At 40.2% G+C, this 15598-nt stretch overlaps 2 protein-coding genes across 6 annotated transcripts in view; one reads left to right on the forward strand and one right to left on the reverse strand.

Annotated features, from left to right (window-relative positions):
• Positions 1-14: 14 nt before the first annotated feature.
• Positions 15-12311, reverse strand: adck5 (aarF domain containing kinase 5). Of its 2 annotated transcripts, XM_014998535.2 has the most exons (15): positions 12100-12311; positions 11013-11095; positions 10777-10926; positions 10154-10229; positions 8042-8242; positions 7833-7973; positions 7638-7751; positions 7432-7563; positions 7265-7348; positions 7104-7185; positions 6652-6730; positions 6483-6574; positions 6156-6408; positions 5915-6031; positions 15-846 (listed from the first exon to the last, which is right to left on the reverse strand). In XM_014998535.2, the coding sequence occupies exons 1-15, from the start codon at positions 12121-12123 to the stop codon at positions 744-746; spliced, it is 1731 nt and encodes a 576-aa protein (XP_014854021.2). In that variant the 5' UTR covers positions 12124-12311; the 3' UTR covers positions 15-743. The 2 variants fall into 2 exon arrangements, with proteins under 2 accessions (XP_014854021.2, XP_014854028.2); XM_014998542.2 differs by lacking the exons at positions 11013-11095; positions 12100-12311 and having other exon boundaries at positions 8042-8237; positions 10777-10912.
• Positions 12312-13142: 831 nt separating this feature from the next.
• The window catches only part of ctdp1 (CTD (carboxy-terminal domain, RNA polymerase II, polypeptide A) phosphatase, subunit 1), a 64355-nt gene continuing 61899 nt past the window's right edge, over positions 13143-15598 (forward strand). Inside the window, exons 1-2 of one of the 4 annotated variants that reach the window (XM_088010092.1) lie at positions 13147-13330; positions 13775-14207. In XM_088010092.1, the coding sequence (XP_087866218.1) occupies positions 13897-14207 (311 nt within the window). In that variant the 5' untranslated portion in view covers positions 13147-13330; positions 13775-13896. Of the gene's footprint in view, positions 14208-15598 lie in introns of all 4 variants that reach the window. The other 3 variants (XM_088010093.1, XM_014998511.2, XM_014998504.2) reach the window with 3 other exon arrangements.

The following is a 15598-nucleotide window of genomic DNA, read 5'->3' on the forward strand; positions in this document are numbered from 1 at the left end:
CAAAGACAACGCAAGGGAGAGGTAGAGCACTTTATTGTCATGTAAAAAAAACAAACATCTATTTAGTGGATTGTTCCTTTAACCTTCATTGAGAGATCTCTTGGCTCTCTCTAATCGGTAGTTTCACACTTCTTCAGCTCACAGAATATGAGTTTGACTAGATGACCAGAGGTGATCCGGTAAGTCGGCCCAGATTTCCTTCATTTTGGAAGATCGGTGATTGGCCGAAAATAAAAATCAGGTCACGTCTGGACGTGTGCGATTAACTATACTCACACAACTGCGATCAACTTTGCGACTTCTCTGAAAAAAGAAAAGTGGCATCAGCTAAAATCACAACTGATTTTAAAGATCAGCCAGAAACGGTGCACCCCAAAAAGTAAATGACTTTTTCAGACAGTAACTTACAAATTTTATAAAATGTCACGCTACTGCTCTTTTAAAACAAACGGACAAAAAATAAAATTATCTTTAAATGCACCGAGATCATTGTCATTGGCTGTGGTATTCAGTTGTACTGGAACTGGGCTCAGTGCTTCACTCTTCTTTACACAGAGCTTCTTCAGATTCTCGCCCATCCCCACACTGAATGTGATTTGGCTAAAAAAAAAAGTAAAATCAGCAGCATCTCCATTAGTGATTTGTGTCCTGGTTGCTAAGGAGACCCTGAAAGGGAGGGTCCCCCCAGTGAGCTGTATTCACTTGTATTTGGAATGGCTCCTCCTGCTGTTGGATGTCAGCAACTACGTCAGGTAACTGTAGACTTCGGCGTCCAGAGTAACGAGACCCAAGAACTCCAGCAGCCTCAGGCAGGTGCGGGTCAGTCTCATGATGGCCATCTCAGACCTGAAAGAAGACAAACAGTTTAAGTATGGACAGGCGAGTAAAATTTAATAGTTTTTATGACCATTTTAATGCCACCATGAATGAAATTTAGGGAAATACAAACTATAAAAGTAAGGGATGATTGGTTGACCTTGCGGCATTATTAAGCATAGCAAAAACTGTAATTTCGGGGGTCTATTTGCGGTTCTTGGCGGCAGCTTTCCCCCCCTCATGTTGCTTGTAGCTCTACGGTCTTAACCCCTGAAGTGCCAAGCTTAAAAGCTTATTTTTTGCACGGACTGTGTAGTCTCGTAAGGGTTAGCAACAAAAGTGAGTCAATGGCGAAAACGAACTTCGTCCAGACAACTGACATTAATTTTGACCTTGCCCATGATGGTCACAAAAAAGCTAGCTAGCGAGGGTATTGGCAGCTAGTTAGCGGTGGCATCGACCGTCTGGAGTCAGAACTCGATGAAAATGTCTGCGCGCGACTCAAACATTTGTCAGAAAAAAAGGAAAAAAAAAAAAAAGACATACCATATATGTAGTTTTTTTATACATGATATGCGAGATTAAATGGTCCTAACGCCACAAAGTCTAAGACCTGTGAGATTAACATATTAAGGGCCAACTTAAACTTAATAATATACAGTGATTCCTCGCTATAACGCGTTTCACCTTTTGCAGTCTCGCTGCTTCGCGGATTTTTTTGTGCAGTTTTTTCACAGTGCATTGTGTTCTGTGTCCTGATTGGCTAAACAGTCTCCGAGCTCCTTCTCTACCTGTGTGCCAATAACGTTACAGTATTTACATTCAGGAGATGAAAGCTGAAAACTTTGAATGCCTGCTGGAAAAAACTGTGGCCATAGGCAGCGCAAAATCCACGGAGGCTCGCTTGACGAGATCCATCGCTCTGCCGTAGATACTCTGTGAATCTCGCGAGTTGGAGGAGATGCTTTAATGACATGACTCTGGATCACATTAATGCCGTGATTGATGCACACACACACATCCGCTGACCTGAAAACAGGTTTTGTTCTTTGGTTTCAATGTAGAGTATTTGGGTGATTCTCACGAACATGGTACAACTTACAACAAAAATAAAAATGCATTGTATGCACACAAAAACACACCTTCTTTATAAAATAGAATCTAATTTTATCTTTCAATGTAAAATTATAACCTCTATGCATATTTTTAAAGGTATTTTTAGACATTTTAGTCTGACTTTGAAGAAATAAATTCATTACCGTAACACAATTTTGATGAAGAAATATGAAACCACAAAAACATTTTTCCACTTTTTTTGGACACCATGGACTTCAGTGTCCACAAAGGAGAAGGTACCAACAAAGAATAGTCATTAATAACAAAATTTATTATTTTAATGTAAACAATTATTTCATTACCGTAACATGAATACAATTTTAAAATCTATTTTTGTTCTAATTTTGTGTTAAATCATTAAATTGAAAAAACAACACAACCATAATATAAAAGAGTCTGACCATTTCATTGAGGAATTAAAAAGTTCATGTAATTCTTTTATCTAATCTAAATAAATTATCATAAAATGAGCATAGCGGTAATGAAAAAACGTATGGCGGTAATGAATAAGAATGTTTCGGTAATGAACACTTTATAATTACACTAACATTTAACTACACATAAATAATAAAATGGCATGTAACAAAACATACATCTGCAAATTAAACATTTTACCAACGTTGAGCCATGGAAACAAACCCACAACTGACTTTTTTTCATCTCTGCTAATGTAAGGTTGGGCAATTGGACGAATTCATCAATCCTCAGGAATAGTAGGGCTGTAGTGATTCAATAATCTCACGACACAATACAATACACGATATTCTGCTCACGATACCATATATATTGCGATATTCAGCAAACAATACAATTCAATACACTTTTGCAATTTTCTGAAAGATTTTAGAGGGACAGAGTGATTTTGGTGACATTTTGTGACTTAGAGTTGGATTGAATTAATTTAACTGAAAACTGATTAAAAGCACCAACTACACAATACCTGGCTCTAGTTGGACATGGACACAGACTTAAAGTCAACAGCTGGACAAAATGAATCAAAGAAGTGGTGAGAAGACATGTTTCTTTTAATTGAAACAGTACAAACTGTAGCTTACATGCATTTGTGAAGTAAATAAAGTGCACCAAGTACCTGCTCTGAATAGTTTGATACCTTTTTAACCTTGACACTTAACATCTGAAGGAATCACTCTAAGCCTGATGACCTAATCACTCTCCTGGCAAAGCAAGCAATGAGTGAACAAGATGACAGTTGGATGTTACAATACTTGCATTACTATATCGATTTTTTCTAGGAAAGAAAATATTGATATATATCGCAAAAATCGATATTATTACACAGACCTGGATAATAGGCTATGTCCTTCACTGGGTGTTTTTTTAATTTTTATTCATTTATTTTTATGTAAGGGTGATTTATTTATTGAGGTGGCTCGGGCATCCTCACCAGATGCCCAAGCCACCTCAACTGGCTCCTCTCAATGTGGAGGAGCAGTGGCTCTACTCTGAGTCCCTCCCAGATGACCAAGCTCCTCACCTTGTCTCTACAGGAGAGCTCAGAGAAAAAACATTTTAGCCTCTTGTAGCTGTGATCTTGTTCTTTTGGTGATGACCCAAATCTCATGCCCATAAATGAGGGAAGGGTTGTAGATTGGCCAGTAAATTGAGAGCTTTGTCTTTTGACTCAGCTCTCTCTTCACCAGGGCAGACCAGTGCAACTGAGAAAATGTTGCATATTGCTGAACCATAATGGAAAGCCATTACTGCTTACAATGAAAAGCAGTATATGCTTCACTGTGGACGCTGCACCAATCCACCTGTCAATTTCTCACTCCATTTTCCCATCCATGACTACAGATATACTGGGAACTAAACCTGTAGATCATGACCTGATGAAGCCAACAGGACCACATCATCTGCAAAAAGCAGAGATGCGAAGGCCACCAAAACGGACCCTGTCCACATCTTGGCTGCGTTTAGAAATTCTGTCCATGAAAGTAATGAACAGAATCGATGACAAAGGGCAGCCTTGGCGGAGTCCAACTCTCACCGGAAACCAGCCCGACTTACTGTCAGCCCCTACAGGGCTCCCTGAAGGACACGGTCGAACACCTTTTCCAAGTTCACAATACGCATGTAGATTGATTGGGCGAACTTCCACGGACCCTCCAGGACCTGCTGAGGGTGTAGAGCTGGTCTAGTGTTTCACCACCAAGACAAAACCCACACTGCTCTTCCTGAAGCTTAGATTCGACTAATCCAGATAATCCAGAACCACAGAATAGACATTACCAGGGAGGCCTAAGAACCCTCTGTAGTTGGAGCATACTCTGTAGGTGGACCACCCCCCTGGGCTGCCAGTCCAGGAGAACTGCCCCCAGTATACATCTTCTTTCACTCATTCACCTTCCAAGTAAAATTTTGATAGTGGAATATCCTTAACTGAATCGAAAAACCATCAAATTGGATCATGAGCTGAAATGGGTCCCTCTGAATCTAAGCATTTTTGGAAATTTTAATTGATATCCAGCACTACTTCGTTTTGCCCTTCACATTAGGTAATTAATATTTGTTGCCATAAAATAGTATAACCATTTTTCATAAGTAGGAAGTAAATAAAAAACTGCTGTAATTGTGTAAAAAAAAACAATAAGAAGGAGCATTAAAGTTTAAATGCACTATGTATTTATCTATTTTTTCATTTAAAAAAGACACTGTTCATCACCGTAATCTTGTTTTTCATTACCGCAACAGGTCTAAAATTACGCGGTAATGAAAGTTGTGCATTACGGTAATGAGTGACAATCGCATGAGATAGCTTAAAATGGTAGCATGCCATGGTGAGTCAGCTAAAATTTTTTCACCTACAATACAAATTCCCTGATATCTTCTCTACAGAAAAATATCTAATCATTTACTTTTTAAGCACATGAGGTAATGCACATTACGGTAATGATCGGCTGTGGTGTGCGAATAGGCGTATGCAAGGAGAAACATAATTATCATAATCAAAATATGTCAAACAATCTTATTTTTTAGCCATATTTTGTCTTCTCTTCTTTGTGGTACATTATGGGTCAAAATAACTCAATTTTAAAAAATTCTATAAATTTAACAGGACTTCGAACAAGGTGCTACGGTAATGAGTTTTGCACCTCTGGACACTCACTTTTATTAAAATATATTTTATTATTTAATAGGAAATCATTAGATATTACAATATTGAGCTAGTTTACATTATTTTACACAAGTTGGTAGTATTTTTTTATAAACCAGCTCGAATAATTACAATGATAAATTGAGGTGAAAGCTTTTTTTTTTACTGTGGACGCATTACGGTAATGAATTTCTGACTCTAAAATTAGTTAAAAAACATTTTAAAAAATATTTTGGTAACTAACAATTAACTGTGCCAAATATTAGAAATGATGATTGTTCAAATAAAAGTGAATTATTTTTAATTTTCATGAGTATGACTTTAAAATCTTCTTAGACATTCAAATGACTGGGTTCGTGAGAATCACCCATTTAATTATGCTGTACAATAATGGTAAAACCTAAAGGTAAGTACTTCGCGGATTTCACTTATCGCGGGTTATTTTCGGAACGAAACCCCGCGAAAAACGAGGGATCACTACTTAAGACTTTATAAGGATGTGCAGACACACTGTTGGATGGAGTGCACATGTGAACAGCAACTTTCAACTGTTGCTGAAGATTCACCATGCTTAGATGAATTTAGGTCTGGACTTTGACTAGGCAATTCTGAATGCTATGATCTAAACCAGAGGTGTCCCCACTGTAAATGTTGGGAACAACACAAACAGTTTTAATTACCAGGCTTGCTTTCTATTTGTTTTCTTAGAAATGCCTCACAACCACAGGTGAGGATTGGAACATAGACAGACTGTTGTTATTCATTGGTTTTAAAATTATTTTTATTCATTTTGGGTTCACCCAACAAGTGATTTTAAAGGATGAGTCACCCAAGTCTTTTTCTTGATGAGAATAAAAAGATGCTCACCTTAAAGCCACTTGAAACTTGAGGCTCTCCCATGTTGTCCTGAACCAGCTGATGATCCGTAACCTGGGCAGGATTCCTGTCTTCTCCGCCTGAATCTTCCCCCAGCCTCGCACCGCGCTTGGAAGTGAAGAAAAAAAGTCCCAAAGGGAATCTTTGAAAGGTCAGCTTAAAATGAAGCCATGTGTTTTTAGCTAATGTGTCATCCCAAGAAGAAGAACTTGTACAACCCCCTAACTCTTACCTTTTGGCCATGACAAAGTAGCGGTCCACCGGGGCCCCCAGAGTGATGTTGATGCTCCGGACCGTGTTGATGTTCCGAAACACCAGCAACATGGGCCGGGGCATGGACTTCAGCACCTGCATGATGCTCTCAAAGCGGTTGACGGCCATTTGTCGCATGTAGGCCGTCTCCTCCCGGCTCAGGATGTTGGATAGGGCCAGCGTCCGCATGTTGATGGGGCGCTGCAGCAGCATCTCGCAGAACAGGAAGTACTCTGCAAACACTCTCAAGTTATTCTCTAGCTTCGGTTTAAGCACCATAAGAACTGAAAACCTTATCTTTAGTTACCTTTGACCCCCAGAGCATCAGAGTACATCTTCATCCCCTCCTCGTCTCTCAGGACAATAGCCCGCCACAGTTTACACAGAGCCTCTCTGTCTCTGAGGTCAGAGGTCACAGTTAGAGCCACATGTGCTTTATCAAAAGCATCAGTGAAACAGAAGTATTCAGGCCTTACGTTTCGCTGAGGAACTCGTACAAGCCATGGTCCAACAGCACCAGCTCGGCCTTCTTATCTGGACCTTGCCTCACCAGAACTGCCAGAGAGAAAACAAACGCTCAAACAGCTACCTCAGTTAGCTTTTTTTTTTTTTTGACATCAAATAAAAAAATTTTTTTTTTCAAAGTTTTGTGAATTTGAGCCTGTAAAATACCCAAACAAGCTGACTCTAAGAGTAATGATGACACAACTTGTTCCAGGGTTTCTACCTACATAACTCCAATCCAAACCTTTCCAGTCTGCTGGAAACATTTTTCCAAAACATATCTGAAATTAAATCATTCCAAGAAGGGGTTTGTTCTGGATATTTATGTCTAGACACGTGTTGTCTGTACCACAATCCCAGTTGTGGGTTTCATTATGTCAGAAGTGATGAACGGTTCAATCAGCAACAATCGGGATGTACCAACCATTTCCAGGATGAGGGTCGGCGTGGATAAAGCCGGTGTAGAATATCTGCTCTGCAAATATTCGGATCAGTTTGTCGGCAGTCTGGAACACAAACACATCAATGTCTCACTTACAATTGACATCAAAAACTCCAACAATCAGTATCGAGAGATCAGCTCACATCTTTCAGACTTATGCCTTGCTGCTTGATTTCTTTCACATTGTTGATTTTGCATCCGCTGCAGAACTCAGCCGTCAACACTCTCTATTCCAGAAAAAAAAATTTATTAAATGAAACCGATGATGAAGGTGGATTTTATTTTCTTTGTGTTAAATTAAAAAGCTTACTTTACTGGTTTGCTCCCAGAAGACTTTGGGAACAACTACAAAGTGAAAATGCTTCAGCTCCTCGGCGCACCTCTCTGAGTTTCTAGCTTCGTTCTCAAAGTCCAGCTCCTGAGCCAGAGTTGCCTTCAAGTCCTGCAGAAACCAAAGTGACAGCTGGTCAGCAGACAGAAGCAGCAGATCTCAGAAAAATTCAACCATCTCCACACCTTAAGGACCCATCGGAATCCAAAGCTTGGGTGCATGAATTTGATTATATCCAGCAGGATCTCCAAAGTTCTGATATCCCCGTCGAACCTGTCCCTGAGGTCAATGTACTGCACCTACAGGAAGGTAATGTGGGGTGCAAGATGTCAGGTCAGAAAGCTTACGGACAGATGACCCAAAGTTTTTGTGCAGCTCACCTTCACTGCCACAGAAGTCCCGTCGTAGAGCTCCGCCTTGTGAACCTGAGCCAAGCTGGCCGCTGCGATGGGCTCATAGTCAAAGGTCTTGAAAAGTTGCTTGGGGGTTTTGTTGAAGTCCTCCAGGAAGAGAGCGTCCACCTGTTCCAGACGCATATTAAACCCCTCTCTTGCAGAACTGGGTGTTCTGTTTGTGCTCCAGAACTCACCTCCTTGTACCTCCGGTTTAAGGCTTGGTCCTCCAAGACCTGCAGTGTGCGGATGTATTCGGGGGGCAGCAGGTGGTTGAAGGCACAAAGTCCTTGCCCCAGCTTGATGTATAGCCCTCCGTTCCTTACGGCTCCTTCCACCATGTAGTCTGCTGCCCTCTGGTGGCAGGCTGACATCTCAGACAAGTAGGATGGGCTGCTCTGGCAGGGGGGCAGGACGGAAGTTGTACATGATTGTTTGTGCGTCTTGAACCTTTTCACATTATCATATCACAACGCAAGGATCTTTAGGATCTGCGACACACCAAACCAACTCCAACGTTTCTCAGCCTGGCTTTCTAACAATATGGACAGAGAGATCGGTGGCAGAAGTAAATGAGATGAATTAGCCCTACTTGCCAATGATGTCAACCTATACATGTGACTGTGGAATATTGTCTCTGCTGCCAAGATGTTAAACTGAGACCTCTTCAGATTCATTGCTTCCACCCCACATCATTGCCATCAACATCCACAATAAAATAAAAAATTAAATTAAATACAACCAGTTGTCTTTAGGAGTCAGTGAGAAAATAAGAGTTCTCCTGTGTTGATGGAAAACTAACTAACACATCATCCTGATGGTGAAACATGGCGGTGGTGGATCGTGCTGTGGGTACGGCCCTTTCTATCAAACTTTATGTGAAATTGATGGAGCTAAATACATGGTAGCACGAAGCCTGATAAAAACCAGCCCCTTGTTTTACCTTCGTACAGAGGGTCTGGACCCTTGGCCATTGGGAACAGACTGCTTGCTGGAGGTATGGACTCTGTTGAAGTTTTAAACTTTACTCAATAGCTAACATTTGTCTGTGACTTATGCAATCCACCAGTTTGACGCTATGAAGTTTACTGGACATTTCCTGTAAACAACCATCCTCCAATGCGAAGAGAGAAGTGTCGAGCCGAACAAGATGACTAATATTAATACAGTACTTGGAAGAGTTGCCAACACGGACTGAACGGCTTCGTTCACTTCCTCCGCTGCCATTGCTAAAACTACAGGCAGATTATAACTCTAAAACAATGCAGAAAATAAATGGCATAGTTCACAACTTCTCCTGCCATTTGCTGATTGGCCCGGTTGGAATTCTACTGGAGAAATCTCCCTCAAAGGGAGAAAGCCCAGACTGAGTTCGAGAGGGAAGAGAATCGAATGGAATTGCATAGGAAAGCTATGGCCAAGCTAGCTAGCACTGGAGTATACATAACTGAAATTAGTGCTGTTCAGGAGCAGGATTGCTGTCAAGGTTTGATACAATGAAACCTCTGTCAAACAGGCAGCTTTGTTATATTTCAATAGTTCAGTACCTGATTCAATGGCTTATGTAGAAGTGAATCACTGGTTAGACTTGCGGAGAGGAACCTTGTTTAAGGTATTCCCCTAATGTCTTATACCTTATTTTTCTATCCTTCTAAAATGATAGGAAAAAAATCTATAAAATACTTAATTACACAATATATCTAAGATGCTAACTATCTATATATATTCAATATAATTATCACGTTACAATGTGATAGGGCTTGAAAATGTATTTCCCTCCAGCAATACGCTTCCGTAGATATCAGACAGAACTATCACATGGTAGTGAAGCCGAAGCTGAACCTGCCTGCCTTCACATTTTTGGCCACTAGATGTCACCAAATACAAACACTTGAGCACGTTTGAAAAGCCTTATCTGGCCATCACTACCACAAAGTAACGGTGTGAAAGCCTCAAGTTACTAACTGTTGCTAATGCTGCCGTTTCAATTAAACTGTTATACTGATAGTAAAAATAACATCAATAGCTGATACAGTATATCTGAAAAGAGATTGTATTTATTTATTTTTTTTAGTTTTCAAACGCTTGTAGCATAATTTGCAGGGATGATGGTGTTGGTTGTAGAAGTTTGCATGCATGAATTGGTGAATGACTGAATGTAGTGAGAATCTCTTAAGGGTTCTATGGGCTTGATAAAATAAATATAGGCTTTACTATCATCAGTTATTATATTGCATGATTTCGAAGGAGGATCTCAAGATCCCACAGTCCAAAGATTTGAATAGCAATAGTCTCCACATGGATCTTACCTCATCCATCCCTCGCAGAGCCACATTGGTGGTCCACCAGTAATCCATAGAGATGAAGATCCCTACAGAGAGAGACCTGGAGGCACACACATCAGATGTTGCTTGTAATTTGGACGTGGAAATATTAAAACAAAACAAAACAAAAAAGAGATAGATAACCCCTTCTGGATTGACTTACTGTGTCACAAATATAATTTTATTTTCCTAAAAATCTACTATCACACTCTAATTCTGCTGCTGGTTCTAATACCTGTTTGAATATTATGTTAAGCAGAAGAATATGATCTAGTCAAAGATGCTTTTTTCCTTTAAATCAAAGCTAAAATCCACCTGGTTAGAGTGGCCTTTTATTAATAGATTATCATAATCAATGCATATTTACTTGATGACTTTGATTATGCCATTTTACAAAATGTAATGTTTATTGCTTGTTTCATAATTATGTTTTTGTGGTGTAAAGCTCTTTGAACTGCCTTGTTGCTGAAACATGATACACAATTAAACTAAAGTTCAGAAAGGTGGAGATTTTTCTGTACAGATTCAGACCTGGAAAATAACAAAGCGTATTTCATACTTTTTAAGACTGAGTAGGAACCCTGCATGCATGCAAGTACGCAACAAACCTGCAGAAACGACCAAATCCCTCGACCACAATCCTCATCCTCCTCCTCTGCCTCGGTTCTGCAGTGGCGTACTTCACGCCTACTGCCAGTGGAAACCCCACAGAGAGACCGAGAAGGGTCTTCCAAAACAGCCCCCTTCGCTTCCCCGGCCTGGAAACAGAACATACTTCATCAAGGAGAAGGACATCCATCATGGACGGCCGTCCAGATTGCATAAGTAGAACTTGAAGCAATACCTGACAACGCTGAGGGATCTGGTTGTTCGGGCATTATGTGGATGTCTTTGCAAGAGAGCCAGATGATGATTGCATAATCTAAGCTACAGTAAAAACAAAGAATTTTCAACTAGGGTTGATAAATCGTCATTATCAATTGATTGCATTTTTGGTTTTGAATATTAAATTAAAATGTGGATTCCCCCCCCCCCACCACACACATTTGGACGCATCTGGTCTTTATTCTGCTAATATTATAGCCACGTTCTCGGAATTAAAGAATACTCTCTACCCTGTCTGTTGTACAACTCACAGAAGAGATGACTGAAATAAAAGGCACTTTCAGAAAAAAAAATTGCTGTAATTTGTAATTTCTTTTTTCTTTTTTTTTCTTTTTTTTTAGAAAAGAGGAAAAAAAATGGATGTCGGATGGATCTGTCGGAGATTTTATTTTTAAGTCATATTACCTACCCTACCTATTAAAAGAAAAAAAGGTCTGTATAACGTGCATATTATCTGGTTATTAACCGTGTGTGTGTGATTGTTGGCTGGCAACTGAAAGTGAACTGTGGACCCTGCGAAGGATCTATCTGAGCAGACCCAGCCTCCTACACCGGCCGTGTGTGTTTGCATGGATGCAAGGGGGGAGACTCCTACCAAGGCCAGAACTGTTGTTTTTGTTCGCTGTCTGCAATGTGAGGGACAAAATGTCTCTACCGCTGACAAATTGATACCCAGATAACGGGGATGTCAATGACCTGAGCACGGACATTAATGCAATAGGATTCCTTCTCCAACTTTAGACAGCAAGGAGAGAGATTCTGGAGGAGGATCGCGACAAACACGAGGAGGACAAGTCAAGGAGTTAACTATTAAACCCTTCTGCTGCTTCAGCCATCTGCCAAACTGACGGGAAAACTAGAAAAACACTCGAATTTTTGCATATGAAAAGCTTTGCCGTATTAATATTCTCCAGTGATTTGAATGAAAAAGCTGTCATAAGAGAAAAACATGACAGTGAGTAACGATTAGCTATTAATCAACTAGCTGATCTTAAGAAATAACCCTATCGGACTGTACGAATGTACTAAAAATATGCTTTATTTACCACTCGCGATGTTTCCCCTGTCATGGTTCTCCACAGTGATTACAGCATAGACGAGTAAGCAGCCACAGGTTTGCCCTCCAGCCAGCCACAGCACCTCATTTGGCTACTAGCATACTGGTCACTCAAAGAGTAGCCTCTGCGTGAGTCCAAGATGAAGTTCGCCTGCCTACTTCCGTCTCCGTTTACTCCAGAGAACTGCTCGAGAAAGGTCAAGCAGCGTCAAGCTTCTCTCCTGTGAGACTCACGTTGTTGCTGACGTATTTCCGCTCTCCGAAGAAGCTCGCGCTAGATTATCCCGTCCAAGCGCTCCTGGATTCCAAGTAGGTAGTTCCGTTAACTTACGTAACAACTATGAAGAAACCGTCTTAAAGACAAGTTGCCTTTGTTGGAAAAACGTGATTGAAATAATCAGAAACTTGTAAAAACAGTAGCTCTTATTAAGAAACTTAGCTTTATCTCAGAAGCGGATCTCTTTGCTATATTGTTTACTTTTATTTTTCCTTGTTTGTTGTTGTAACAGATCCTTTATTATATTTTTTTGAATGTTCTTTTGCACATTTGAAAATAAAATCGAAATAAAGTACGTTTTTTGAAGGAAAAAGGTCATTCCGTCAAACTTGAAAGTCAAGCAGTTAAATCAAACAGTATGGATTAAATTCACTAATATCTAATAATATTTAATATTATATTATCTTTTTCTCCTCTTACATCCGAATTTCCCTTTTGGGAGAGAATAAAGGCTCTTTCTAATTCTCTTCCATTCTATTCTATTTCTGTACACCTGGAAACAAATTGTAAGTTTTCCTCCTAAAGTACCTTCAGGTAATATTTGTTTTCACTATGTAAATAAACAAATTTCCATTGTGTTTTTAGTAATGAGCGCCACAGTAATTGAGAAACCCCAAAGTTTGTTGTCTTGAAACCAGAACATGCACAGGCAGGATGTGACGCGATTCCCAGATACAGCCATTCAGACAGGGAACTATCTTGAAAGCTCACTCTTTGTTTGAAGATTTCACAATAACACGTCATTAAACGGAGGTGTGTGAGAGCTTGTGCCGTTGTCCCGACACTGCCATTACTTAAGGCAGTGTCGGGACAAGGGCCTCCGTCTTCTTTTCTTCGCGTCCCACCACTTCTTCGCATAAATCAGATTTACTTAAGGTTATCATTACCTTCAATAATAATAACTGCAGTATATCAGTATTCCGCTCCAATCTCATCATGACAGGTAATTTGCACATTATTTGTTTTGAAGCCTATGACAGCAATTTTGACTCAAAACTTTTGAGCAACAGACCCCATGGTGGTGGAAATTAGAGAATTTAAAAAATCGCAAATATGTGTAGCTTCCAAAGTTAAAGAAAAAACAAAAAAACGGTAAAACTGTATACATTTATTAATTTATGATTTCTTTGTCAATAAAAGTATTTAGAGTTACATATTGATCAGAGGAGTGGTTTATGAAAAATAGTTTAAACGAAACCAATATTACATGTATTCATATGTGCTTTTATTTTGAAGAGTAGTGTCTCGTTTATGCCGCCTGTCCACCGGAAGCTCTGCGACCCGTGTCGCTGCAGCGTTGCTTTCCTGTTTACGAGCGGGAAGAGCGAACGGAGCTTCACCGTGTACACTTTTAGGGGTTTATAACCGCCTGCACATTTATTTTTAGCTGTCTTCCAGAGCGGCAGTCTGCATGTTTTAATGAACCACTTGGCACTGTGGGGAGTTTAGATACGTTGTCGGCGGAACGCTGGTGAAAACAAGAGGTGTTTTTGGAGCAGAGTGGGACAGATGGAGGATCCTCCAGCAGATCCTATCGGCGGCGGCGGCGGTGGTGCAGCAGCCGCCACAGCGGAGGGCCCCACGATGCAGGTGGCTGACATGCGCTGGCCAAGCGGAGCTCTTCCGCTCCGGCTCCTGGAGTGGAAGGTCAAACCAGGGTCTCTCGTGAACGTGGACTCGGTTCTTGCCTTATGTGCTCTCATAGCCCAGGATAAGGAGACGGAGGCTGCTGCTAGGCTGCCAGAGAAGAAGGTGAAATCGGACCGTGCTGGAGTGGTGAAGGAGCTCTGCTGTCAGCCAGGACAAATAATTCCTCCCGGGTGAGTTACTGACTCTACCTGCTAATTTTAGCTCATGTTAGTTGACCTGCACGGAAAGGCTACAGGCAGTATGTCAGCTGCATCTCCCGACAACACCCTGTTTAACACGGCTGTTAGCTTACAAGCTAACAATGCTAACGTGATTTTAGCCCATCTTCCACTGTCAAGGTGGCACAAATGAAGAGCCTTTTAACTAGAACTTTCAAAGTAAAAGCAGTGTATTTGAGTAAAATGTCTCACAGCCTTAGTATACCTTTTAACTATTATATTAGAGATGATACAGTTTAAATAGAATGTACACAAGTAAGCAAACGACAGCTTTGACACTTGTTGATATAGATTAATTCTACAAGAATATAAGTGTTCGCTTTTATTTTGAAAAGTAAACCAGATGTAGCGTTGTCTCGCGTTGTTATGGGTTGACCTGACAACCAGGGAGCGTGTAGGAGCTGATGAGGTTGACAGGTGGAAGGCAAGCTTAAGTCTAACCGACTGGGCTCAGACCGGACGTTTCCCGCCGTTTTTTATGTTACAAAATTATCCAGAATTTAACACCGTCTGCCTAAAATACCTCTGGAAAATTATTACGGGATGAGGTTCCAGTATTGAGGTTTGGAAGAAAAAAAATAGTTTGGAAATAAATAGGAGTAGTAATGCTTTTCACTCCTTTACATGAGGAGGACCGAAGTACACCCCCTCAAAGTTTTACTTTATTGAAAGTATACACACCCATGTTAAAATTTAAGGTTGTGTAAAGTAAATAAGGTTAATCATAATAAATAATTTACAAACTGCTTACTACACATGTCAGTACCTCACATTTTGATTTGCTTCCTCCACTCTACCTTGCGAAATTTCTTCAATTCTCCAAGCCATTTGAAAACTTTAAAGATACTTTAGTGATATTACTCAATTAAATAAAAAAATAGTTTTAAGTATTCCAAAGGTAAATTACATGGTGTTATAACTCATACCATTTATCATCAAAGAGTCGCTGAGGACGATGATTATCTGGGCAGGAAGGATGCGCAGTAGCAGTCAGTCTTCCAACTAATCTGAGGAAGCCTCTGACTGAAGACTGTTGCTGTATGATAGTCTCATGAATCAACTTATCTGTTATAAGTGAAGTTGGAGCAGTGAAATACCTCTTTATTTTCAGATTTTTTTAACAGTTTTGAATATTTTGGACCAAAAATTTCTAGTATTTGGAACGTCTGATAGCTCAGTTTGAGCTGAAGGACAGTAACTCCATTGTATCGTACTTCATAAAACTGCAATGGAAACACTTCACACAAGTGATAAACAACCAGATTTTACTACTGGTGGAAAAGACAAAGTCGACGACAGGAAGCGGTAGGAGGATGATGGCGCGGCATGTCTTTTAATGACTT

This window comes from Poecilia mexicana, unplaced genomic scaffold (genome assembly GCF_051168715.1).
Source record: "Poecilia mexicana isolate PSO_F unplaced genomic scaffold, ASM5116871v1 scaffold_11, whole genome shotgun sequence".
NCBI lineage: Eukaryota > Metazoa > Chordata > Actinopteri > Cyprinodontiformes > Poeciliidae > Poecilia > Poecilia mexicana.

What these genes read in the sequence shown, in the direction of transcription:
- adck5 (XM_014998535.2), bottom strand. Translation starts at nt 12,123, where the DNA reads ATGACAGGGGAAACATCGCGAGTG. An exon ending in AAGGCATAAGTCTGAAAGAT is followed by an intron (nt 7,186 to 7,264) that starts GTGAGCTGATCT and finishes TTTGTGTTCCAG; the next exon opens with ACTGCCGACAAACTGATCCG. An exon ending in TACTTTGTCATGGCCAAAAG is followed by an intron (nt 6,032 to 6,155) that starts GTAAGAGTTAGG and finishes TTCACTTCCAAG; the next exon opens with CGCGGTGCGAGGCTGGGGGA.